The 27,243-nt window shown below is 44.7% G+C and overlaps 1 protein-coding gene across 11 annotated transcripts; it reads right to left on the bottom strand.

Annotated features, from left to right (window-relative positions):
• Positions 1–486: 486 nt before the first annotated feature.
• ZNF26 (zinc finger protein 26) lies at positions 487–26,265 on the bottom strand. 11 transcript variants are annotated; one of them, XM_074008516.1, is made up of 7 exons: positions 25,770–26,265; positions 25,340–25,482; positions 24,873–24,976; positions 6,498–6,703; positions 5,580–5,706; positions 5,211–5,306; positions 487–2,929 (listed from the first exon to the last, which is right to left on the bottom strand). In XM_074008516.1, the coding sequence occupies exons 5-7, from the start codon at positions 5,677–5,679 to the stop codon at positions 1,584–1,586; spliced, it is 1,542 nt and encodes a 513-aa protein (XP_073864617.1). In that variant the 5' UTR covers positions 5,680–5,706; positions 6,498–6,703; positions 24,873–24,976; positions 25,340–25,482; positions 25,770–26,265; the 3' UTR covers positions 487–1,583. The 11 variants fall into 11 exon arrangements, with proteins under 11 accessions (XP_073864617.1, XP_073864616.1, XP_073864615.1 ...); XM_074008515.1 differs by lacking the exon at positions 24,873–24,976; XM_074008514.1 differs by lacking the exons at positions 6,498–6,703; positions 24,873–24,976 and having other exon boundaries at positions 25,340–25,653.
• Between the last annotated feature and the right edge of the window lie 978 nt (positions 26,266–27,243).

Raw genomic sequence — 27,243 nt, 5'->3', positions numbered from 1 at the left:
AAATATAAACAAGAATGGGATTTTCTTGTCTCAGGAAAAACAGACAAACCTAAATCATATACCCCACTTTGTCAACTACATGTTACCAAGGCAACAACTTATCAGTTAAAGCCCTTAGGTTACAAGAAATAGAAAGCCGGCCGGGCATGGTGGCTCACACCTGTAATCCCAAGACTTTGGGAGGCTGAAGTGGGCGGATCACCTGAGGTCAGGAGTTCAAGACCAGCCTGGCCAACATGGTGAAACCCCGTCTCTACTAAAAATACAAAAATTAGCCAGGCATGGCGGCAGGCAGCTGTAATTCCAGCTACTCGGGAGGATGAGGCAAGGGAATTGCTTGAACCTGGGAGGCGGAGGTTGCAGTGAGCTGAGATCACGCCATTGCACTCCAGCCTGGGGGACAAGAGCAAAACTTAGTCTCAAAAAAATAAAAAAGAAATAGAAAGTCATTCTTCTTAAGAAAAAAAAACAAAAACCCAAACAACAAAAAGTAAAAGACATTTTTATTGAGAAGTGAGGAAACAACAGAAGATCAGAGAAGCAGGTTCTAAAGGGATAGTATCCACAGTTATTCTTGTAATCAATTAGCCAGAATGAATGGATGTTCTCAACAGAATTCTGGGACAAGATTGAATGAGTTCCCACATTTTCTGGTTCACGTGTGAATGAATTACAGACTCAAAATTCTGAAAAAGAGATTACCATTATCCAACAATGGGTAAAATGCTCACCTGTAGCTAGTGGAACGGATACCTGAAAGACACTACCACAGGAAGCACCCCAGAGAGGGGAGGTATTTCTCCAGAGAAAACAAGGGTGCTCATGTCAATCAATGGACAACAGGCACGGAACTGCAAAATATAATAAACGTTCATTACAATGAGTTCTCTTAAGCGGCAGCCCTGTAATAAACACCAGATCTGCTTATGAAAAAGAAAAGACAATTAGCATTTAATATGGAAAATACTGGGGGATATTATTCCACAAACTATCAAATATATATATATATAGTTAGATAGACAGAACAAGTTACATTAAAATATAAAATACTAAAAATTTTAGAAATACTTTTCAGTGTTAACTTAGGGAAGTCATATGAAATATCCCTTAACTTTTAAGAATCTGTTCCCTGTTTTTCCTGAACATTACTTTATTTATATATTTTTTAAAAAACAACTTTATACTCCACCATGAAAAGTCAACTGTTCATAATGAGATTTTATTTTACAAAAACACAGCTTCAAATCTGGAATGTGACTTTCCATGGAACACACTTTCAACGGGAAAATGCTTCCCTAATTTATTGGACTTATAAGGTGTTCCTCGTGTAAATTCTCTGAATCTTCATGATGATACTACAACATCTGATACACTTATTGCTCCGCATTCCTTCCACTATTTTCATCTACAAAGATTTGCAACTTATTTCTGAAAGCTTTTACACTCATCCCAAATATGATTGGTCTCTCTCCTCTCTGATTTTTGACATGAGTGTAGTTTTAGGGCCTCCTGCTTGTAAATCCTGTCTATATTATCCGAAGTCTCCTGAACATCAGTTTCTCACATTGCATCATTCCGATTTCTCATTTATGAGTCTTGCGATGTATACGAAGCCCTGAATTCCAACAGAAGGATTTCCCACATTCAGAGCACTTCCACGGTTTCTCTCCAGTGTGAACTCTCTGATGCTCACTGAGAGATGACTTCTGAGTGAAGGCTTTTCCACATTCACTGCATTTAAAAGGTTTCTCTCCCGAATGAGTTTTCTGGTGTATTTGAAGTGATGCCTTCCGAGGGTAGGCTTTTTCACATTCATTGCATTCATAGGGTTTCTCCGTTGAATGAGTCCTCTGATGTATAATCAGCTGTGATTTTCCACAAAAGGCTCTCTCACACAAACTACATTCATAGGGTCTCTCTCCGGTGTGTGTTCTCCTATGGATAACAAGGTATGACTTGCTACTGAAAGCCTTCCCACATTCACTGCATCCATAGGGCTTCTCTCCCGCGTGAGCTCTCAGATGTGCAGTGAGCTGTTCCTTCCTACCAAAGGCTTTCCCACATTCACCGCATTGGTAAGGATTATTTCCTGTGTGAACTCCCTGATGTACGATGAGCTGTGTCTTCATATTGAAGGCTTTCCCACAATCGCTGCATTGGTAGGGTTTTTCTCCTGTATGCATTCGGACGTGAACAAGGAGATAGGACTTACTCCTAAAGGCTTTCCCACATTCACTGCATTTATGTGGTTTCACTCCTGTGTGCGTTCTCTGGTGTACAACGAATGGAGACTTCAAACTAAAGGCTTTCCCACATTCACTGCATTCATAGGGTTTCACTCCTGTGTGACTTCTCTGGTGTAAAAGAAGCTGTGATTTCCAACTGTAGGCTTTCCCACATTCACTGCAGCCATAGGGTTTCCCTCCTGTGTGAATTTCCTGATGGACAATGAGCTGTGACCTGAAAGAGAAGACCTTCTCGCACTCACTACATGAGTAGGGTTTTTCTCCTGTATGAACTCTCTGATGAGCATTAAGGTTTGACTTGGCACTGAAGGCTCTTTCACATTTACTGCATTCATAAGGCCGCTCTCCTGTATGAATTCTGAGATGTACAATGAGCTGTGACTTACAACGAAAAGCTTTCCCACATTCACTACACACACAATTTTTTTCTATGCTATGAGTTCTTTGATGCTTAAGAAAATATGGTTCTTCATAACCAGGAAACTTATCAGAATTCCTTCTCAAATAACTTCTGCTTGAAGCTGAGTTTTGTGTCAAACTTTTCCCATGTGTGTTATAGAGTCTCTGTCTTGAAGAATCATGGGTTTTGCTCAGATTAAGTCTTCCCAACACACTACAAGCATAGCTTCTTTCAATACTTTCAAGCTCATCTTGATTGTTCTGGTACCATTCTTCCCACCCATCTACAAAAAACAAACAAAAGATACCTTTTTGAATCATAACATAAACCTGATATGGAATTAAACAGTATTAGGACTGTCATGTAATCAACCTTTCTCTTTTGGTAACAAGTCTACCACATTGGTTCAAAAGAAATACTGGCCAAGCATGGGGGCAAGGGAACTGAATCAAAACAGACCAAAATAGGCCCCTTGTGAAAACTGGCAGCAAATTGCCAGTAATCAAAAATAGTTTTTAAAATAGAGGTTTAAAACTGGCACTTGGATTAGCCAGGCATGGTGACGGGCACCCGTAATCCCAGCTACTAGGGAGGCTGAGGCAGGAGAATCACTTGAACCCGGGAAGCAGAGGTTGCAGTGAGCCGAGATCGTGCCACAGCACCAAGTACAAAGTTCCTGAGGAGGAAGCCTGACTGACAGAGTTTAAGAAATAGAAAAAGGCCAGGATAGCTAAAACCCACTGAGTGAATGAATGAAAGCAGAACCAAATTATTCAAAACCATGGCAAAAAGTTCTTTACATTTCTAAGATTTTTTTTTTTTTGAGACAGGGTCTTTGCTCTGTCATCCAGGCTGGAGTGCAGTGGAGCAATCTTGGCTCACTGCAGCCTAGACCTCCTGGATTCAAGTGATCCTCCATGTCAGATTCCTGAGTAGTTGGGACTATACGCACTCGCCACCACACCAAGCTAATTTTTGTATTTTTAGTAGAGATGAGGTTTCACTTGTTGGCCAGGCTGGTCTCAAACTCCTGAGCTCAAGCGATCCGCCCGCCTTTGCCTCCCACAGTGCTGGGATTACAGGCGTGAGCCACTGTGCCCAGCCTAAAGGTTTTTAATTACAGAAAATCTCAGTCTTCTGCATTTAAAAGATCAGTTTGACTGTTCTGTAAAAAGTAAGAAAAGGGCAGAGAAATACTTTAGACAGTTATTGCAGGAGTCCAGAATGAGATAATTTGAACTACACTTCTTGATATACTTTGGATACCTATTCCCGCCCAAGTCTCAGTTGAATTATAATCTCCCATGCTGGAGGTGGGGCCTGGTGGGAAGTGTTCACATCCGGATCACAGGAGCAGATCCCTCATGGCTTGGTGCAGTCTTCATGATAGTGAGTTCTTGTGAGATCTGGTCATTTGATATTATGTGGCACATTCCCCGCCTCTTCTTGCTCCTGCTTTCACCATGTGATGTGCCTGCTCCCGCTTTGACTTCCACTATGACCGGAGCTACCTGAGACCTCCCCAGAAGCAAATGTTGCCATGCTTCCCATACAGCCTGCAGAACTCTGAGCCAATTAAACCTCTTTTCTTATAAATTACCTAGTCTCAGGTGTTTCTTTATAGCAATGAAAGAACGGCCTAACACATGTCTGGAATTGAGGAAATTTGGAACATATGGGAGAGAACTAAGATGATTTGCTGAGGGACTGGATGTGGGAGCATAGCAGGGGAGGAGTCAACAGCTTGAATGGCAAGATGGCACTGCTCCTTAGAGATGGAAACACTAAGACAGAAACTTGTGGAAGAAAATGAAGGACTCTGGCTATTTCTTTTGAGGAAGAGTGGTAATTTTAGAAGGAAATCCCCATTTCTGAAACTGAGAGTAAAGTCTGGGAAAGCATGGGGTAGCGCGCCTACAGGCAGGTAAAACCCAGGACTCAAGTGCCAAAGAGAAAGACCTCAATTTTGATGTTACAACACTGGGGTGAAAGCTTAAACCTTCAGAATGGAAGAGTCTTTCGACAGTTACAACATAGGAGAGGAGACCCAAACTGGAAAAAATACCCCTCTGGACAACGCAAAAGGGAAGTGGAAGGTGTATAAAATCACTCAAAGATACAGGGGACATCAGGGCTAAGACTGTGAGTCAAGTCTAGGGGATTTAACTGTGAAAGGCAAAGGAGGAAATAAAAGAAAGGGAAATAGAGGGCCACGAGCCACACCAAGTGAGGGGAAAAAGAAATCCCCTAAAGGTCTCGATGCCCAATGAAACCCATGACCATGACCGTGGGGAGGAGGCAAACTTACCCAAAAGCAAGCCTGGAGCAGAGTTCAGGGAAGAGGGGCCTGCCTGCCTCTCAACAGTGAGGGGGAGAAAACCCAAATATATGAAGAGTGACGGCGATTTCCTTATCTGAGGAGCTCCTGGCTTCATCCTGAGTCAGCTCCAGTAGCTCAAGGACTTCCAGAAGAATTTCTGAAGACAACACTGCGAGTGCCCACTCCTCAGGTACTCACCAGCTCACTCCCATGCCTCCCACCTTCCTCATTCTCACTCACCCACCTGGACAGCTCTGCCTGGAAATTTTGGCATTTATTATCCATGGATCTTCTCCTTGTTCCAACTTGAAGATTAAGTCAGGCTTGGTACCATGATACCCTGTTGATGGGAAATCACAAAGGGTGGGGACCAGGCTGTTAGGGACAGGACCGAGGAATCAAGAGCTACAGAGTAAAAGTGCTCATCTCACTTGGGGAAAGATTACAATTAGGAAGTGAGGGACAAATAGGGACGAAGGAAATTTGACCCCTAAAGTTCAAGTTCATAATCATTAAGCACTTCAGAGATCCCAGAGTAGGTCAACAACAAAAAAAGGGATGGCAATTTATTACTCACTATCTGAGTGATGTGATGTTGAGACGGAGTACTTACCCACTGATAACAGGTTATGATAGTTTTCCAATATCACATCTCTGTATAGGTACTTCTGTGTAGAATCCAGTAGCTGCCATTCATCCCAGGTGAATTCCATAGATATATCCTTGAACGACAATAATCCCTGAAATAACACACACCCTGTTCAATTGGATGCAGTTACATTAGGTGATGTGGAAAAGATGCAGAGGAACTGGGAAGGGAAAAATGTTCCTCTACCGACTATTTCCTGTGTCCGGTTTAGCGTTTACTCTGTGAGAGAATTAAAAATCAATCAAGGAGTTCTGGGCATGGTGGCTCACGCCTGTAATCCCAGCACATTCAGAGACCAAGGCAGGAGGATCACGAGGTCAGGAGTTTAAGACCAGCCTGACCAAGATGGTGAAACCCTGTCTCTATTAAAAATACAAAAATTAGCCAGGCGCAGTGGCAGGCTACCTGTAATCCCAGCTACTCAGGTGGCTGAGGCAGGAGAATCACTTGAACCCGGGCGGCAGAGGTTGCAGCGAGCCGACATCACACCACTGCACTCCAGCCTGGTCGACAGAGTGAGACTCCATCTCAAAAGAAAAAAAAGAAAAAAAAAATCAATCAAGGAGCTTCTATTTGCCAGTACTCTCTTGGGTCCTGAAGATTTCAGGACGAATAAAATCCAGTTCTGTCTTCAAGAAGCTTTCTATCTTGTAGATAGGAATGAACATTTATACATGCAAACAAAATAAGGTGTTCTGAGTCCTTGGTAAAAACATCCAGGGTACATTTTGCACAGGAATGAAGAGAGCCACTCAAGTAGTCTTAGAAGATTCATGATGTGTTCCTCAAGAAGTTGGGGTGGAAAGGGCAATTCAGGAGGTGTGTGGATGAGGTTCAACTGAGAACAGGGGGATAAACAAGAGAGTTTATCCTTCTACTTGCAGGAGTCTGAAGGCAATTGGTCTGGGGCTTCCATCTCTGCTCCACCTTACACGGCTTCCACTTCCAGGGCAACCCAGTCTAAGATGGCTCTAGTCATCACATCTGCATTCTAAGCAACAGCAAAGAGTGGGGGCTGGGAGGGAACAGCAGGGAAATTCAGAAATGGAGTCTGTTTCTGTATATGCCCAACTGAAAAACTGGCAAATCTATTATGAAAGAAAGAAAAAAAAATAGATTGGAACATAATTTGCAGTCCCTGTACCAGGAGCAAGCATCACACAGAACACACGGTAGAGCCTGGTCAATTCAAGGAACTGCAAATATTTCAGGCACAGAAAAGATTGCTGTCTTTGTTTTCTATTTTTATAACAGAATACCAGAAACTGGGTGATTTATAAAGAAAAATGTTCATTTAGCTCAAGGTTCTGGAGGCCGGGAAGCCCACAGGCATGGTGCTGGCATCTGGTGAGGGCCTTCTTGCTGTGTCGTAACTTGGTAGAAGGCATTACATGATGAGAGACAGGGAGCATGCCAGCTCAGGTCTCTCTTCCTATCCTTATAAAGCTACTAATCCCATCATAGGGTCCCTGCCCTGATGACCTTGTCAAATCCTAAATACCTTCTACCTCCAAATATCATCAACGAATAAATTTAGGAATTAAATTTCCAACATATGAAATTTGAAAGATACATTCAAACCATAGCGATGGCTACAATGGGTGAACAGGTAAGAGCTAGACTACAAAATAAACCTGGAGGCTGGGTACAGTGGCTCATGCCTGTAAGCCCAGCACTTTGGGAGGCTGAGGGAAGCAGATCACAAGGTCAGGAGTTCAAGACCAGCCTGATCAACATGGTGAAACCCCATCTCTATTACAATTACAAAAATTAGCCAGCCGTGGTGGCGGGCGCCTGCAAGCCTAGCTACTCAAGAGGCTGAGGCAGGAGAATCGCTTGAACCAGGGAGGCAGAGGTTACAGTGAACCAAGATCATGACACTGCACTCCAGCCTGGGCGACAGAGCGAGACTCTGTCTCAAATAAATAAATAAATAAGTCTGGAATGATTTTCCTAGTTTATAGAAAAATTGCCAATGTAGGTTTATATAAATAAGAGAAATAATAGGGCAATGTTCGAAGAAATACGGCCTGAAAATTCTCCCAGAGTGAAGACAAATACAGGAGTTCACGTGATAAAAAACCTACCAATTGAAATGCAAGATAAGTCAACCAAAAAAAAAAAAAGGTCCAAATTTAAGCAGATGGTAATGAAACGTCTGAAAATAAAGTAAATAGAGAACACCTGATAACCAACTAAAAGGAAAGAACAATGTTTCCTGAAAGTGGGAGAGAAATAAAGTACGGAGAAAAAACAATGCTGATGCTGAAATCTTATACCAGCCAAACTAAAACGCAAGAATAAGGGAAAATAAAAGACATTTTCAAATATACAAGCACCTGGAAAATTTATATCCATCAAGTGTGGTAGTCATGCCTATAATCCCAGCATTTGGGAGGCTGAGGCAGGAGGATTACTTGAGGCCAAGAGTTTGAGACTATCCTGGGTCACATAGTTAGACCCCATCTCTACAAGTAACAAAAAACGTGTGGGCATGGTGGTGCACACCTGTAGTCCCAGCTACTCAGGAGGCTGAGGTGGAAGGATGGTTTGAGCACAGCAGTTTGAGGCGATAGTTGGCCATGACTGTGCCACTGCACTTTACACTGGGCAACAGAACCAGACTCTGTCTCTAAAAAAAAATTTAACAACTTTTTTAAATTAAAAAAAAAATACACCCTATACAGACAACATTAAGACACAGAAAGAATTGGTGGAGCAGCAGAACGTAAATCTAAATATTGATTCAAACACATCTGAACTAAAATTATTATCAGCTATATGACTTAAGCATGTGTGTGATGCAAATAGATGAGAATCATAGAAAATGAAGGTATAAAGAAACATCTTTCACTTGGGAAAAGAGAAAATGCAACTGTATAGACTTTGATTTAAAGGGAAACGTTCAGTGGGTCTGCGAATGACTTAAGAGACAATCGAGCACTAAAATGTAGAGAGGGAGCGCAGAGGAAGTAGAGCTTCCAAAACAGTAGAGAAAAAACCGACTGACAAAGAGCCTCTTGCTCAGGCACCTCCGCGTGGGTCACCATCCCTACTGGCTCACCAATACTCGGCCATGATTCTTCTATGCTAGATGGCTTTTCTACAATATATAATTTCACAAATCAAAACACCTACAAAGCTGTAAGATTTATTAGGGAGGTTGAGGTGGAGACTAAATGTGATTTGAAAGTAGGAACAGAGAGAATGGAGAGAAGATTTAAACATGACGTCATATCAGTATCCTCCTCTATCTGAGACTCATTTAAATTACATACAGGAATATAGCATGCACAAACACACCTCTAAAAAAAAAGGGAACTACGTAAACAGAAGCCAGTAAGATATTTTGATAAATTTTTAATAAACAGTAAGCCAAAAATCTGGTAACTGACTTCCCTGAGCAGAAGCTCTCCAGAGGTAAGCTGATGCACAGCAAACCATCTCTCCCACAGAAGCCCTAAAAGCTCTGGGAACAGTCATCCTGCATGAGGACAACGAGGTGTGAACTGAAAATAGCTAAAAGCAGTATACGAATTAGGCTCCCAGGTCCCACCCACCTAGGGTCTCCAGGGTGGGTGTTACTCAGCCAACACATGACTACCTAACACGCCAGTGGTGCTAAGTACTCTTAACAAAATCCAGGCTGGGCACCGTGGCTCACGCCTGTAATCCCAGCACTTTGGGAGGCCAAGGCGGGCGGATCACCTGAGCTCAGGAGTTCGAGACCAGCCTGGCCAACATGGTGAAACTCCGTCTCTACTAAAAATACAAAAACTAGCGTGATGTGGTGGTGCACGCCTGCAATCCCAGCTACTCGGGAGGCTGGGACAGGAGAATCGCTTGAACCCATGAGGTGGAGGTTGCAGTTGAGTAGAGATCGCACCACTGCACTCCAGCCTGGGTGACACAGCAAGACTCTGTCTCAAAACAAAAAACAAACAAACGAAAAATCCGAGCAGGTAAGGGACAGGGTCATGAGAGAGAGGGAGGCACGGGTGCTGTTTCAGACAGGGGGATCAGGGCAGCTCTCTGATGAGATGATATCCGGGCAGAAATGCAAGTGCTGTGAGAAGGCAATGAAAAGCTTCTCGCTCTGACTCGTATTTTGAGGAGATCACCCTGACTGCTGTGGAAGACGGAGGGGGTTGTAAGAGGAGATACCGGGGAGACCAGTTAGGAGGCAACTGTGTTAGTCCAACGGAAGAAGGCGGCTTGGGCCAAGGTGACAGCGATGGGGATGATAAGCAGTGGCTGGACTCTGGGCATCCTGTGGGGACAGAGCCAGAACACAACCTCATAGAGACACCGTGGCACGCTTAGAGACAGAAGGGGGGCCAGGAGGACACCAAGCAGCCTGGCCAAGCAAACTACAGAACTTCCCCTTTAAAGAGGTGGAGAAGCCTGGGGATAACAAAGGGAGGAAAGAAGATAGTGAATAACTGGTCCATGAATGACTGAAGATGGGGGAGATCCAACCAGAAAGCAGTCCACAGAAGTGAGTCACTGAAGGAGAAAAGTGACCTTGCTAGGAACACGTGGGAATAATGGGAAGCCGGTATCCATCCTCTCAAACACGAGGGGCTCCAAGAAAAGGGGACTGTGCAAGCGCCCCACACACAACCTGGACGTCTGCAAGAACTGATCAGGCTACATCTGGGGACTTTTCAGAAGGAACTGACATGTGCTTAAGAATTTAAGTAAACAAGGATCCGATAACTGCTTTCCTGCAAAAAATTCTGAAGGCAGAGACTGCAGGGGGACTTTTAAAAGGCAGCAGGGGAGTGAGGGCTCAGCAGCTCACCTCAGGAAGGGCACCGTCTCCCTGCAGCTCACCTCAGGCAGGGCACTGTTTCCCTGGGCCCAAAGAACACCCAGAAGATTCCTGAACTTGACACTTGAGCTCATTAGCAGGCCCCTCCTCGGCAGCACTACTTGCAGGAGGGAGACCCCAGGGGAAGAGGCAGTGAGTGGACCTCTGGGTGAGTCTGCAAGCAGTGAGAGAAAGAATCACATACATCACGGAACTGCTGGGTAGAGCCCTGTCAGAGGCTCTAACCAAGCCCCACAAACCCCACAGATGCCCGTCATAACACTGGGTACTGACCACCACACAACACGGGCCTTTGTATCTTCTCCTCTAACCACCGATCTTCCCATCCCAACCCAGAAGGAGCCCCCACCGGAGGGCAACAAGTAAATGGGGTGGGAATACAGACAAGCCTCCTCCATCTCCCCTGTGCAGGCTAGAATGACAGGATGTACAAGAGCTTGGAGTGAGAGTGTGGCCTGAACTTTCCCATACATGAAAGTAACTGAGAGTTAATAACAAACAAGACTGTGATCAGAGCATCATCAGCTCTCCTCACAACGACCACTAGGGAAGAAAGGGCTGACAGAGCAAGCCTGAGACTGTGATGAGAAACATGAAGACACTACTGTGCCCTTATTATGTTCAGGCCACTCGTCAAGCTGGTTACTTTAAATCTGAGGGAGAAGAAACATGAAACACATCACGTTGATGTGACCATATTAGAAGCTGAGGTCTACACCAGAAGAGGAAATGGAGCCCAAAGCAGCTGCTTCTGGGGACACAGGATGGACGAGGAAAGGTGCAGAGCAAAGAGTGGGTAGACCAGGAGCAGCAAGTAGACCAGGAGGCTTGTTATCTATTTTATTTAAAGCCTTTTACTATTTCTTTAAGCTTGATATGAATAAAAATAGGCTGAGCATGGTGGTTCCTGCCTGTAATCCCAGCACTCTGGGAGGCAGAGGTGGGTAGATCACCTATGGTCAGGAGTTCAAGACCAGCCTGGCCAACATGGCGAAACCCCGTCCTGCTAAAAATACAAAAATTAGCCAGGTATGGCGGCGCACGCCTGTAATCCCTGCTACTCGGGAGGCTGAGGCAGGAGAATCACCCGAACCCAGGAGGTGGCGGCTGCAGTGAGCCGAGATCGCGCCACTGCACTCCAGCCTGGGCGACAGAGCAAGACTCCATCTCAAAATGGATAAATAAATAAGAGAATAAAAATAAAATACAAAATAATGGTAAAAATTTTGAATTGACCTAGCATGATCAAAAGAAAATTTTAGAAGAAAATTTTATGACCAAGAAACAGTCCATAAACTCTAAGAGACTTAAAATTTCACAAGAGATTATGATAAACAGTTCTACTGTAACGGGATGCACACGCTGCAAAACATCACACCATTCAGTTGCATAAAAAGCCATAGGGCTTATGGGAAAAATGGGGTAAAGGCATAATACCGGTGACACACAAAAAGAGAACCTAGAACGTGATAAAAACAGTAGCAGTTTTATACATGCTAAATGGTTAACAAACATATAAACACTACAATAAATATGACACTTTACCTTGAAAATGACCAGTTATTACATGGTGGTGGAAAGAGGGTTATCTGAAATCAGATGGAAAGCTCACATTGTTCCTTAATATAGCAATAGTGTGGAAACAAATTCATGTCGTCAAAGCAAACAAAATAGCAGAACTGACTTTTTATACATTTGTTCCAATAAACTGGAAAACTTAAAGTGGAGATTTTTCTATGAAAATAAAAGTAACCAAAATTACCCCAGCAAGAATTAGGAAAACCAGGCTAGAGCATGGTGGTTCATACCTGTAATCCCAGTACTTTGGGAGGCAGAGATGGGTGGACCACTTGAGTCTAGGAGTTCATTAAGAACAGCCTAGGCAACATGGTGAAACCCCATCTCTACAAAAAAATACAAAAATTAGCTGAGTATGGCACACATCTGTAGTCCCAGCTACTTGAGAGGCTGATGCGGGAGGACTCCTTGAGCCTGGGATGCGGAGGGTGCAGTGAGCAGAGATCGTGACACTGCATTCCAGCCTGAATGACAGAGTGAGACCCCATCTCAAAAAAAAAAAGAAAAGAAAACAGACTAGTCGATGCTCATTTTAAAAAACTGAAGTAGTAGTCAAAGGATCAAAAGTATACTCTTCCCAAAAAGGCAACAGTTCCACACTAACAAAACTTCTAACACCATCCAAAGAACAGAAAATTCCCAGTATATTTCATCTGACATAGAGCTGTGAAATGATGGGACACCTGTATAATGCATCACACAAAGGTGCACAACCCTATAGACAAAACAAGGACAGCACAAACTGTAATCTAACCTCATTTATGATTAACATTGATTAAAATACTTAAAAATATTAGTAAAGTAAATCTAATGCTGTGTGTGTGTGTATATATATATACACACATAGCATGTATTTGTACATACGTACATAGCAAACTACACCAAGAGTTTATCCAATGAATTAAAGGATAGTCCACATTTTTAAAAAACAAAAAACAATAAAATAAGTCACATTAGCACATTCATGGAGAACTGTCAATCATCTCAATAGACATAACAAAAGGAACATGATAAAACTCAACGCTTTTGGCCGGGCGCGGTGGCTCATGCCTGTAATCCCAGCACTTTGGGAGGCCGAGGCAGGCAGATCATTTGAGGTCAGGAGTTCGAGACCAGCCTGACCAACATGGTGAAACCCTGTCTCTACTAAATACAAAAAAATTAACCAGGTGTGGTGACGGGAAGCTGAGGCAGGAGAATCGCTTAAACTCAGGAAGTGGAGGTTGTAGTGAGCTGAGATCACGCCATTGTACTCCAGCCTGGGCAACAAGGGCGAGACTGACCCCTCAAAAAAAAAAAAAAAAAAAAAAACAACACTTTCAAAACTCAGAATTTAAAGCAAACTAAAAGTAAAAGGAATTTCCTTGACACAATAAAGTGTTTCTTCCCTAAACCTATAGAAAATATCATACTTTGGCTAGGAGCAGTGGCTCACAACTGTAATCCCAGCACTTTGGGAGGCCAAGGCAGGTGGATCATGAGGTCAGGAGATCGAGACCATCCTGGCAAACGTGGTGAAACCCCATCTCTACTAAAAATACAAAAAATTAGCCGGGTGTAGTGGCGGGCGCCTGTAGTCCCAGCTACTCAGGAGGCTGAGGCAGCAGAACGGCGAGAACCTGGGAGGCGGAGCTAGCAGTGAGCCAAGATTGTGCCACCACACTCCAGCCTGGGCGACAGAGCGAGACTCCATCTCAAAAAAAAACAACAAAAAAAAAAAAAAAAAAGAAAGAAAGAAAAAGAAAATATCATACTTTATATGAACCATTAAAATCATTTCCTTTAAAAACACATGACGGCTGGGGGCAGTGGCTCACGCCTGTAATCCTAGCACTTTGGGAGGCTGAGGCGGGCAAATCACAAGGTCAAGAGATCGAGACAATCCTGACTAACACGGTGAAACTCCATTTCTACTAAAAATACAAAAAAATCAGCCAGGTGTGGTGGTGGGCGCCTATAGTCCCAGCTACTCAGGAGGCTGAGGCAGGAGAATCACTTGAACCCGGGAGGCGGAGCTTGCAGTGAGCCGAGATCACGTCACTGCACTCCAGCCTGGGCAACAAAGAGCAAAACTCCATCTCAAACAAACAAACAAACAAACAAAAAAAACTAAGAGAATCAGCTGAGATAAAATGAGAACTGGTGGAGATCCACCATCTTGTTTTGCAGCTGCCTGAGACACAGATACGGCTTCTGTTCCACTGACTCTGGAACTATGTAAACAGCTGTTGGAGTCTACAGTCCCTGATAAACAGCTCTCACCCGACTGGCAAAGAGCTGCTTGACTTGTGGATGGCAGTTCCAAGGTGAACACATGACATCCTGTTTGGAAGGCTGCTGCTCTGATTAAAGAAGAGTCAAGAATCTTTCTGAGTTATTTACAGCTTAGAGCAATTGGGTAAAGTATGTTTTTGTGAGCAAAATTTACCTTTCTCTCTACCTGATTTCTCCAAAATCTGGAAACTATTCATGAGTATTCTGATCTTATGGTAATACGGTTATTTATATAAGTTCAGCAAGAATCTGTTTTCTTTTGCAAAAGGACACAATTGGAAAGACTGGTTATTGTATCAAGGCCTCAAATGGAATGGCGTATTTTCAGATATAACCAGGCTGCTTTGAGAAATTTAGGTTGGATTTACAGAGCTGATAAAAAGCCCCTTGGAAAGACTGGCCTGGTACCTTGTCCACCTTAAAGATTCCTGACCTGTGGCAAGTAAAGAATGTCACTTTCTAACAGGCTCAGGAACCTCATGGTATTTTGGGATCTCGAGAAGACAGGAATTCATACAGGTGTTACAAGCACAGTCGAGCGGCAAATCCTTGGGTTGGCTTCTGGCCTTCTAAGCTTTTATTTATTTATTTTTATTTATTTTTTTTATTTTATTTTTTTTTTTTTTGAGACGGAGTCTCGCTCTGTCACCCAGGCTGGAGTGTAGTGGCCGGATCTCAGCTCACTGCAAGCTCCGCCTCCCGGGTTCGGGCCATTCTCCTGTCTCAGCCTCCTGAGTAGCTGGGACTACAGGCGCCCGCCACCTCGCCCGGCTAGTTTTTTGTATTTTTTAGTAGAGACGGGGTTTCACCGTGTTAGCCAGGATGGTCTCGATCTCCTGACCTAGTGATCCACCCGTCTCGGCCTCCCAAAGTGCTGGGATTACAGGCTTGAGCCACCGCGCCTGGCCAAGCTTTTAAAAAGTCGAATCAAAAATTCCTTATAAAAGTTCCAGCAAGGCCGGGAGTGGTGGCTCACGCTTGTAATCTCAGTACTTTGGGAGACCAAGGCAGGCAGATCATGAGGTCAGGAGTTCGAGACCAGCCTGACCAACATGGTGAAACCCTCTGTCTACTAAAAATACAAAAATTAGCCGGGCATGCTGGCAGGCACCTGTAATTCCAGATACTCAGGAGGCTGAGGCAGGAGAACTGCTTGAACCCGGGAAGCGAAGACTGAAGTGAGCCGAGATCACACCACTGCGCTCTAGTCTGGGTGAGAGTACACCCGTCTCAAAAAAAAAAAAAAAAAAAAAAAGAAGCTCCAGTAAAGTCAACTTAAAAGAAGCCTACATGGCTGGTCACTATTCTTGCCATTCTTATGCAAATAACCAGGCCAAGTATGAGACCAAAATTTATTTGCAAATAAATTGGTCCTGCTATGATTTATTCTTGGTAGAAGTAGGAAAACTAGAGACAGAAAATTTTAGATTCTGATTGCTGTTCTGAGTTTTTGTTATTTGCCTATAATTTGGGCTAATTCTGAATTATTTCCTGGCTACAAGAAGTCCTGAAAAAGGAATGAGGCTTTCGTTTTCTTCATGATACTTTTAGTTGGCCCATTAACGGAATAGGTTACTTGCTGCTGTTGTTCCGGCACAATCAAAAGTTCTCTTTCGTTTGTAATCCTTGCGGGCATTATATTTCTACTATTCAAATTATTATGTATCTCTCATTGTTTTACTTCATCTGAGAAAACCAAAGTCATAGTATCCTGAAGACCAGAAATGATTCAACAACGCTGTGAATCTCCTTAATTTGGAAAATGTCAACACACCCCTCCTGGGCCTGATGTGTTTTCCACTGCAATGCACTGCTGCTAAAGCTATGCCATATCAAGCACCCTCCCTAAGGTTCAGAGGAGGGTGCCTAAGATAGAAAAGCTGGGTTGGGAGGTGAAGTGTGAAGGCCAAAGCCAGCTTGGAAGCTCATCCACCACGTGGGCTTCTGATGAACTCCTGTTCTGGGAAGGCCTGGAAGATTTCCAGTTCATCTGTTGTTCCTTGTGTCAGAGCAGGTACTTACCATAAATCCTACCCTTAGGTCAAACAACCTTGATGTAACCATACTTCAACTGTCTACACATCCCTTCTGAACCACCCCTCCCTATGGTCTAGATGCCCTGGGTCTGGGGGTGCAGGGATCCACCATCTTGTCTTGCTACCACCTGAAACACAGACATGGCTTCTGTTCGGAAGTCCCTATCAAATGTTTCTTTGTAAGAAACAAACAAACAAAAAAATCATGAGAACCAGTAAGAAAAGTCAACAGGGTAGCACTTTTAAACAAATCAGTAAGGAACAGCTTTTTGGTACATTAGCAGTAACCAACTAGAAAATATAATAAGAAAATGCCTATATGATCATAACAAATCTAGAAAGTACTTAGAAATAAAAATATTTAAAATGCAGGAAAACCTAACAAAAAATACACATGATAAAATATGTAAGTACAGAAGAGATTGAAGCAATATGCCATGTTTATGATGAGTAGACTTATATGGTAAAGATATTAATTTTGCCGGGCGCAGTGGCTCACCCCTGTAATCCCAGCACTTTGGGAGGCCGAGGCGGGCGAATCACGAGGTCAGGAGATTGAGACCATCCTGGCTAACACAGTGAAACCCCGTCTCTACTAAAAATATAAAAAATTAGCCAGGTGTGATGGCGGGCGCCTGTAGTCCCAGCTACTCAGGAGGCTGAGGCAGGAGAATGGCATGAACCCGGGAGGCAGAGCTGGCAGTGAGCCAAGATCGTGCCACAGCACTCCAGCCTGGGTGATAAAGCAAGTGAGACTCCGTCTCAAATAAATTAATTAATTAAAGATATTAATTTTCCACAAATTAATTTGCAAATTTGATAAATTCTCAATGAAAATACCAAGAAAAATTTTCATTGTATTTCATCTAATAATTCTAACTCTCGTTAATGTAAAATAAAATCATATGCTTGGACTACTGCTGCTACAACTAGAAAATTTTAAGTACTCTTATCTTTTTAAAAAACCAGAGACCTGTGGAAGAAAGGAGGACTAAATAAACTAAAATTACAGAGAGAAAAGAGCTGCTCTTAGGTGAGCTAAAATTGCTGGCTGTTGCCCACCTGGGTCATTTGCTCAGCTTGAGGGCAGTGAAGGAAGAGCCCAGCCCAGACAGAGGACTAGGATAGGGAAAGAGAAACCAGTGAAGGTTTTGATGCGCCCCAGTGGGCAGTGAGCTTTCCCCATGGGACATGTGTTGAGTGCTGGTCAGTGCAAGAAGCTGCAGGCTGGGTTGGAATGGCAGACTGAGTCTCCCACAGCCTCAAGGTGCTCCAGAAACAAAGTACCAGTAGAGACGAGCCTGCAATAAATACACCATCCAGAAACCCGAAGCCACAGGTAATAGAGTCCAGCCCCTAAACAGCTCAATTCCTGTTTAAACTGAAGTGATCAGCCATTCCCCTACTGCATGACAGAGAAAAGGGGAAATATCCTCTGATATAAAACAACAGTAAGGTCAGGCGTGGTGGCTCACCCCTGTAATCCCAGCATTTCAGGAGGCCAAGGTGGGTGGATCACCTGAGGTCAGGAGTTTGTCGAGACCAGCCTGACCAACATGGTGAAATCCCATCTCTACTAAATATACAAAACAGCCAGGCATGGTGGTGGGCGCCTGTAATCTCAGCTACTGGGGAGGCTGACGCAGGAGAATTGCTTGAACCCAGGAGGCGGAGGTTGCAATGAGCCGAGATCACGCCATTGCACTCCAGCCTGGGCGACAACGCAAGACTCCATCTCAAAAAAAACCCACAACAGTAAACTTTAGCCTCTGTGGTTATTCCTTTTAAAACAATGTCAGCAAAAAATTAAAAACTTTGAGACATGAGGCAGGAAAATATGACTGACAAAAGGAATAGGCAGATAATTGATGCAGACGCACAGATGATCCAGACGATGTTAGCAGACAAGTAATATTACAAATAACTATCATAATACATAACTATATAAGTATTTAAAATACAGAGAAGTTATATAAAGAGAATAAAAAGAGAATTGGAATTAAAAAAAAAAAACAAGGAGATATTTAGAAACGAACAACTGATCCCTGAAATGAGCATCAGCGGGACAATGGCCAACACAAGCCTGTTAAGGATGTAGAGCAAACCACCCCTCTCGTGGGGTTGTGCTACTGTCCAGTGAGCACATGGTGAGAGCAATACTGCTAACGCCTACGCAACACACCCACATCAACTACAGTGGTGCAATCTTTTGAAAAGTGGAAAACCTCTTTTCCACGAAAATAAAAAAGGATTTAGGGCAAATGCAGCTCTCAATTCCTGGTACTGGGAATGTGAAGTCATTTCGCCACTTTGGAAAACCGAGAGTGTGTACTAAATGTCAATGTATGTACACGGTGACTCAACGGTGTCACTCGTAAGTACGTGCCCAGTGGTTCTCAACGGGTAAGAGGGAGATTTTGTCCCCCAGGGGGCATCTGACAATGTCTGGAGCCATTTACGGTTGTCACAGTGGGGCAGTGCTGCTGGCACCTACATGGGTCGGGGCCAGGAATGCTGCTCAACAACCTACAATGCACAGGACGTTCCTCCACAACAAAGAATTATTCAGTCCAAAATGTCAATAGTGCTGAGGCTGAAAAATCCTGGTATGTGCCTAACAGAAATGACAGCTGATGTCTACCAAAAGAAATGTACAAAAATATTCGTAGTAGTGTTATTGAAAATAGCCCGTAACTGAAAACAACCTAAACACTGATGTTGATAATAGATGATTACAAGAGACAAACTATGAAATGTTCATACAACAGAATATCATACAACTTCACAAAAATAAACCAACACAAACATTTTAAGGATATAAACATCTGCATTAAAAATGTATAGGGAAAGACCTAGAAGAATATCCACCAAACCGATTACCTCCGAGGAGAGAAAGGGGATTGGGATGGGTGGATGGTTATAAGAGACAATTGTGTTCTAAGAGAATGTAGAAAAATAGCAACTGTATCATCAAAAATTAATAGTTCCAGTTCTGCATGTAAAGAGCCTGGAAGCAGCCACTCTGTCCTAACAACAAGTAAAAAGCTTAACAAACTGAAAAATCAACAACTCTTCTTAGATCTGAAAGAGAAGTGAAAATACAGGGCAAACCACTGTCCCCAAAATTAGAGACAGGCAGAAACACAGTACTTACCAGAGCACAAACCTCTGTGAGAAAGTGTCAGGATAGAAATACCTGAACTGCAACTGACAAATTGCCAGAGGCTAGGTGTGTACGTGTCTGAAGTTAAAACGTCCGAGGGGGCCGGGAGCGGTGGCTCACGTCTGTAATCCCAGCACTTTGGGAGGCCAAGGTGGGTGGATCACGAGGTCAGGAGATCGAAACCATCCTGGCTAACACAGTGAAACCCCGTCTCTACTAAAAGAATACAAAAAAATTATCCAGGCATGGTGGCAGGCGCCTGTAGTCCCAGCTACTCGGGAGACTGAGGCAGGAGAGTGGCGTGAACCCGGGAGGTGGAGCTTGCAGTGAGCCGAGATCGCGCCACCGCACTCCAGCCTGGGTGACAGAGCCAGACTCCGTCTCAAAAAAAAAAAAAAGTCCAGGGGGACCCACTTATGGTAGGAGTGGAGGGAGACGAGGTCCCAAGCTTTTCTGAGTTTTATTTTCAGGAGCTCAACCAGGTTCCCAGAGCCTAATCTACTAAGGTTTTGTCAGAGCCTAACTAACCTGAGGAAAGAATATACCAAATTCCATCCTGTCCCATCTAAGGGATGGGGTGGGGGTGGCCTGGGAAATACTTGTGAGGTTCGGAGTCCAGGGGAACAGGCTCACAAAGAGACAGACCTAATCAGGGGCCTACAGAATGCTCACCCTTTCCCGGTATCTCACCACCATATTAGTAAAGTACTATTAAAAGTAAATCTTTTTACTCAGTACATCATGTCCAGCCACGAACAAAAAGGGACAAGGCAATACTAAAAGGCAAATAAACACAGACAGGGTGACCAGGCACAGTGGCTTACGCCTGTAATCCCAGCACTTTTGGAGGCCGAGGTGGGCAGATCACCTGAGGTCAGGAGTTCGAGATCAGCCTGGCCATATGGTGAAACCCCATCTCTACTAAAAATAAAAAAATGACCGGGTGCGGTGGCTCACGTCTGTAATCCCAACACTTTGGGAGACTGAGGCAGGTGGATCACGAGGTCAGGAGATCGAGACCATCCTGGCTAACACGGTGAAACTCCGTCTCTACTAAAAATACAAAAAGAATTAGCCGGGCATGGTGGCAGGCGCCTGTAGTCCCAGCTACTCGGGAGGCTGAGGCCGGAGAATGGCGTGAACCCAGGAGGTGGAGCTTGCAGTGAGCCAAGAGAGCACTACTGCACTCCAGCCTGGGCAACAGAGCAGACTCCATCTCAAAGAAAAAAAAAATAAATAAAAAATAAAAATAAAAATAAAAAAATTAGCCAGGCGCGGTGGCGTGCACCTGTAGTCCCAGCTACTCAGGAGGCTGAGACAGAAGAATCGCTTGAACCCAGGAGGCGGAGGTTGCAGTGAGCTGAGATCACACCACTGCACTCCAGCCTGAACTCCGTCTCAAAAAAAAAAAAAAAAAAAAAAAGCACACACAGACAGGGGAAGCATCAGAACCAGGCATGATAGGGATGTTGAAGGTATCAGAGAAAACTTAAAACAACTATGATTAGTATGTTATGGGCTCTAGTGAATAAAGTAGGCAGCATGCAAGAATACATGGGCAGGCCAGGCGCAGTGGCTCATGCCTGTAATCCCAGCACTTTGGGAGGCCGAGGCAGGCAGTCACTTGAGGTCAGGAGTTCAAAACCAGCCTAGCCAACACAGTGACACTCTGTCTCTACTAAAAATACAAAAATTAGCCAGGCACCGTGATGCACACTTGTAGTCCCAGCTACTCAGGAGGCTGAGGCACAAGACTGGCTTGAACCCGGGAGGTGGAGGCTGCAGTGAGCCCAGATCGCACCACTGCACTCCAGACTGGGCAAGAAAGTGAGACTCCATCTCAAAAAAAAAAAAAGAGGCCAGGCGCGGTGACTCAAGCCTGTAATCCTAGCACTTTGGGAGGCCGAGACGGGTGGATCATGGGGTCAGGAGATCAAGACCATCCTGGCTAACACGGTGAAACCCCGTCTCTACTAAAAAATACAAAAAAACTAGCCGGGCGAGGTGGCGGGCGCCTGTAGTCCCAGTTACTCGGGAAGCTGAGGCAGGAGAATGGCGTAAACCTGGGAGGCGGAGCTTGCAGTGAGCTGAGATCCAGCCACTGCATTCCAGCCTGGGCCACAGAGCGAGACTCCATCTCAAGAAAAAAAAACAAACAGAAAAAAAAAAAGAAATACTAGTGATCAAAAACACTGTACAGAAGTGAAGAATGCCTTTGATCGGCTATGTATTATGTAGACAGCATGAGATTGAGCGAAAAAATCAAACCTCCAAGCAAAGAGAACACTGGGGAAAAAAAAAAGAACAGAATATCCAAGAACTGTGGACAGCCATAAAAGGTACAGATATGCACAATGGAAATACCCGAAGGAAAGGAAAAGAACAGAAGAAAGACAGCCGGTGCCTGACGCATGGTGGTTTGACTCAGTATTTTTCAATTTTACAAACAGCGCAAAAGCAATACACATTCAGTACATTCCCAACTTACAATGAGGCTCAACCTGGATAAATCTATTATAAGTTGAATATATTATAAGTCAAAAATGCACTTCTGACAAAGAGATTTTCAATTTATGATGAGTTTATCAGGATGTAACCACATCATTAAGTCAAGGAGCATCTATATATGACACAATAATTACTGAAAATTTTGCTGAAGTAATGTCAGACACCAAATCACAGATGGAGGAAAATCCGAGAATACCAAGAAGATAAATGCCAAAAAACCTGCATGTAGGCATGCCATTTTTAAAACACAAAAAATCAAAGATAAGCCTGAGGGGAAAAAAAATACCTTACCTACAGAAATCACACAAGCAGGAAAATGGAGTGAACAGTTAAGTTGTTTAGAGAAAAAAAAAAAAATCCATCAAAACAGAATTCTGTACCCTGCAAAATTATCCTTCAAAAGTAAAGAAAGACTTTCTCAAAAACTAAGATAATTTATTGTTGTTACAAGTAAACTTGCCTTAACTGGGCAGAAAAGGAAAATACAGGTCAGAAACAGATACAACTTTTTTTTTTTTTTTTTTTTTTTTGAGACAGGGTCTTACTCTGTTGCCCAGGCTGGAGTGCAGTGGCATGATCCTGGCTCACTACAACCCTCACCTCCTGGGTTCAAGTGATTCTCATACCTCAGCCTCCTGAGTAGCCAGGACTACAAGCACGCACCACTACACCAGGCTAATTTTTATATTTTTAGTAGAGACAGGGTTTCGCCATGTTTGCCAGGCTGGTCTTGAATTCCTGACCTCAAATGACCTGCCCGCCTCGGCCTCCCGAAGTGCTGGGATTACAGAGATGAGGAGCCACCAGGCCCGGACACAGATATACATTTTAAAAATTGAGAACATCAAAGAAAGAATAAGTGAAAGTAAAATTAAAACTTTTTTCTTATCTTTTTTTTGAGACGGTCTCACTCTGTTGCCTAAGCTGGAGTACAGTGGTGCGACAGCCTTGAACTCCTGGGCTCAAGTGATCCTCCCACCTCACCTCCCAAGTAGCTGGGGCTCCAGGTGCACACCAGCACACTTGGTTTTTTGTTGTTGTTGTTGTTTTGTATAGACAAGGTCTCTGCATTGCCCAGGCTGGTCTCAAACTCCTGGCTTCAAGTTGCCTCCTGCCCTCAGCCTCCCAAAGTGCTGGGATTACAGGCGTCAGCCACCATGCCTAGCTATTTTTCTTTTTTTGTTGTTGTTGAGATGAAGTTTCGCTCTGTCACCCAGGCTGGAGTACAGTAGCACGATCTTGGCTCACTGCAACCCTCACCTCCTGGGTTCAAGCGATTCTCATACCTCAGCCTCCTGAGTAGCCAGGACTACAAGCACGCACCACTACACCTGGCTAATTTTTATATTTGTAGTAGAGACAGGGTTTCGCCATGTTTGCCAGGCTGGTCTTGAACATCTGATCTCGTGATCCACCTGCCCTGGCCTCTCAAAGTGCTGGGATTACAGGCCTGAGCTACCACGCCTGAGCCACCATACCTGACCATGCCTAGCTATTTTTCTTATTCTTAGTTGACCTAGTCTGTTCAAAATAGTAATAGTGGCTGGGCACGGTGGCTCACGCCTGTAATCCCAGTACTCTGGGAGGCCAAGGTGGGCGGATCATGAAGTCAGGAGATCGAGACCATCCTGGCTAACATGGTGAAACTCCATCTCTACTAAAAATACAAAAAAATTAGTTGGGAGTGGTGGCACGAGCCTGTAGTCCCAGCTATTCGGGAGGCTGAGGCAGGAGAATCACTTGAACCTAGGAGGCAGAGGTTGCAGTGAGCCGAGATCGCGCCACTGCACTCCAGCCTGGGCAACAGAGAGAGACTCTATCTCAAAAAAAAAAAATCACCAAAAAACTCCTGGAACTAAGTGATTATACCAAGGTTGCAGCAGGATACAAAGTTAACGTACAAAAGTCAACCCCTTTCTTGTACACAGGTGTAAGCTGAATATGAAATAAAAAACACAATACCATTTACAGTAGCACACACAAAAATGAAATACTTAGGCGTAAGTCTAACAAAATATATAACGATGTTATATAAAATCTATATGAGAAAACCTACCAAACACTGCTGAACGAAAACTAAGAACTAGATAGATATAACATGTTCATGGATAGGAAGACTCAATATTCAAGACTTCAGCTCTTCCCAGCCTGATCTACAGATTCAATGCACTGTCAGTTAAAATCCCAGCAAGTTATTTTGCAGATGTTAACGAACTGATTATAAAATTTAGACAGACAAAAGACTTAGATTAGCTAACAGGATCCTGAAGCAGAAGGATAAAGTTGGGAGAATGAACCTGACTTCAAGACTTATAGGCTGGGCACGGTGGCTCACACCTGTTATCCCACCAATGCTTTGAGAGGCCAAGGAGGAAGAAGTGCTTGAGGCCAAGAGTTGCAGGCCAGCCAGGGTAACACAGTGAGACCCTATCTGTACCAAAAAAAGAAAAAAAAATTAATTAGCCAGATGTGGTGGCACGTGCCTGTAATCCCAGTTACTCAGGAAGCTGAGGCGGGAGGATCCCTTGAGCCCAGGAGTTCGAGGCTGCAATGAGCTGTGACTGTTCCACTGCACTCCAGCCTGGGCGACAGAGCGAGACTCCGTCTCAACAACAACAAAAAACACTTATTTTAAAGCTACAAAAATCAAGACAGTGTGGTAGTGTGGTATTAGTGAAAGAACAAATAGACCAACAGAACTCAATAAAGAGCCCAGAAATAGACCCATATAAATATAGTCAACTGATCTCTGACAAAGGAACAAACTCACAGGGGGGAAATATCCACTCCTAACTTTCTCTCACTTCTTTAGCACCACAGCCTTCCTCACTGTGTCCTTTCCTTTCATTAACTTGAGTCCTCACCTCGGTCCTCTTGAGGGTTCTAGTTGGTCACACTCTGAGCTTCCACGAATACAGTAAGGTGTCTTTAGATATTTCCAGTTTAGACCTCCCATGTGAGTTACAGGCTGAAATATAGGCATTGGATATTCAACACCTGCGAAAGTCTCTCCCAGGGTCCCTCTTCTAACAGCTTTCCTAGTCTCCAGCTGTATAGCTCAGTGGCAGAGCACAACATCCGGCAACGTCGTCGCCACCACTCACCGAGTGCAATGGATTTGGCAATCAAGTCCCTTGTAAAGTCTCCCCTCTGGTTCACTCCGTCAATCATTCATAAAGTCCAGATGATCCCCTGGCCCGCCCCTTACCTCTTGGACTCTCGAGCTCCGCTCCTAGCCTTTTCTCCCTACTCATACACCTGTAATTGTGTCCACAGTTCACTAGACTACCCTCCCCACCAAACCAAAGCTCCTCTAAAATCAGGAACATACATAACTTATCTCTGCATTGCCAGCACCAGCTCTAGAGTTCAGCACACAAAAAGACACTCCATAAACAAGCATTTGGCCAAACGAAAGAGGAGGAACTGGTAATTTCTCCAACGAAGTTCCAACGGTCTGCGTAAGACAACTTTCTGTAGAAAACACGAAAAGATGGAGGATCCTCAGATTTCAGGGCCCGCAGCTGGCAATGAAGTGCTGTATAATTGCCCGTCACAGATTACCACGAGGCACGTTTCTGCAGGACCAGAGCTTGGGTGAGCTTTAGAGGAGCTTCGGTTTGGCGGGGAGGGTAGTCTAGTGAACTATGGACACAATTACAGGTGAACGTGAGTTCAGTTCCCGGGAGTAACCCTGCAGAGATCAACGTGGCCACCCTCAGTATCCAGTCGACTTTTAAACACGGAAAGTCTCTACTTACCCAGCACGAAGCTGTCCGGAAACTGGTGGCCATCCCCACGCCCACGTTCGTGCGCTGCCTAGGGGGCAGGACCCGCGGGCTGCGGAGAGACCGCGAGGGATGCGTCCGCACGAAGACAGGTGCGTCCTGGGCCCCAGGCACCTGACCGTCCCGGGGCTGAGTCGCTCGCAGGGACGCCGGCTCCTCAGCTCTCGCCCAACGCGGAGCGCGCGTGACTAGACGGCCTCCCGGTCTGGGTACCAGGAGTCGCACCGATGGATTTGTGCCGTTCAGCAGCCCTGACTCGGGAGAGCAGGCGGCTAGCCTGGCTCCGTCCACGCCCCGAACCGACGGAGGTGTTTAGCTGGTCAAGTCCCTGGTCTGCCCCGGATAATCCCAGCCGCTTAGCTCCGCGCCTCCGCGGTCACAGAGGCTAGCCAGGTTCACCCACTGGCCAGATTTCGGTCCACTGAGTCTAACCCGGAAACAGCCCCGCACGCGCGCACCCGACTAAGACAGGGTGTGTGGCGCACGCGGAAGTGCGTCATGCGTCGATGCGCCAGGACGCGACAGCGCCCGGAAAAACTACATCTCCCACAATCCTCGGCGAAGGCTCCCTAGTTACGGGCCTGACTTCCGGCTGCAGCGTATCTGGAGAGGGGCACAGCCTGACCGGAAAGGAAGGTTGGGAGGGGGCTCCGTCAGCGGCACCTGGTTCACCCTCCCCCGGCTGCGCCAGGTTCAGTACCATCCTCGGAGCCCGGAGTTTCCCAGGGAGCACCCCAGTTTCTGGAGCACCCCAGTTTCCCAGGGCCTGTAGAACTGAGTCAGAGTCTGACCCCAGCAGAGACGCAGGCGTGCTGAGGTCTTGATATCAAACAAGATAGGGTTCAGACCAGAAGGCACAGCAAAAAAGGACGCTTTGTAAAGCTAAAAGCTGCAATTCGTAGGGTTAAATAACAGTTTGGAAATCAGTGCACCAAATAATAGAGTAACCAACTTCATAAAGAAGAAACTATAGTAGATGTTAAAGACAAATAAATAGAACCACACCAATAATGAAACTGCCTTTGCAAAAATTATATCAGTGAGAAAATTATTGCCGTGGGGGAGGTCTAATCTAATCAAACCCGCGACCCCACGCGCCTTTGGCTCTTCTGGGCTTAGGCCAAGCTAACTTTGGAAGACACTTAGGTTATAGTTTAAATGATAACCCTTTTCCAAAACTCAACTGCCTTTGTAAACCTATGAGAGACCACAAAGCTGGGGGGAGGAGAGGAGCCTGAATTCTAAGATGTAGATTGGTCACAAGATATGCAGCTTCCCCAATTACTCCCACAGATAATACCACTATTGTAGATTAACCTTTCGAGATTTAAAAATGTGCAAAATGGCCAGGCGATGGCTCACGTCTGTAATCCCAGCACTTTGGAGGGCTGAGGTGGGTGGATCGCATGAGCCCAGGAGTTGGAGACTGGCCTGGGCAACATGACGA

The sequence above is a fragment of the Macaca fascicularis genome, chromosome 11, assembly GCF_037993035.2.
Source record: "Macaca fascicularis isolate 582-1 chromosome 11, T2T-MFA8v1.1".
NCBI classification, from domain to species: Eukaryota; Metazoa; Chordata; class Mammalia; order Primates; family Cercopithecidae; genus Macaca; species Macaca fascicularis.
This window is presented reverse-complemented; position numbering and strand designations above follow the sequence as displayed.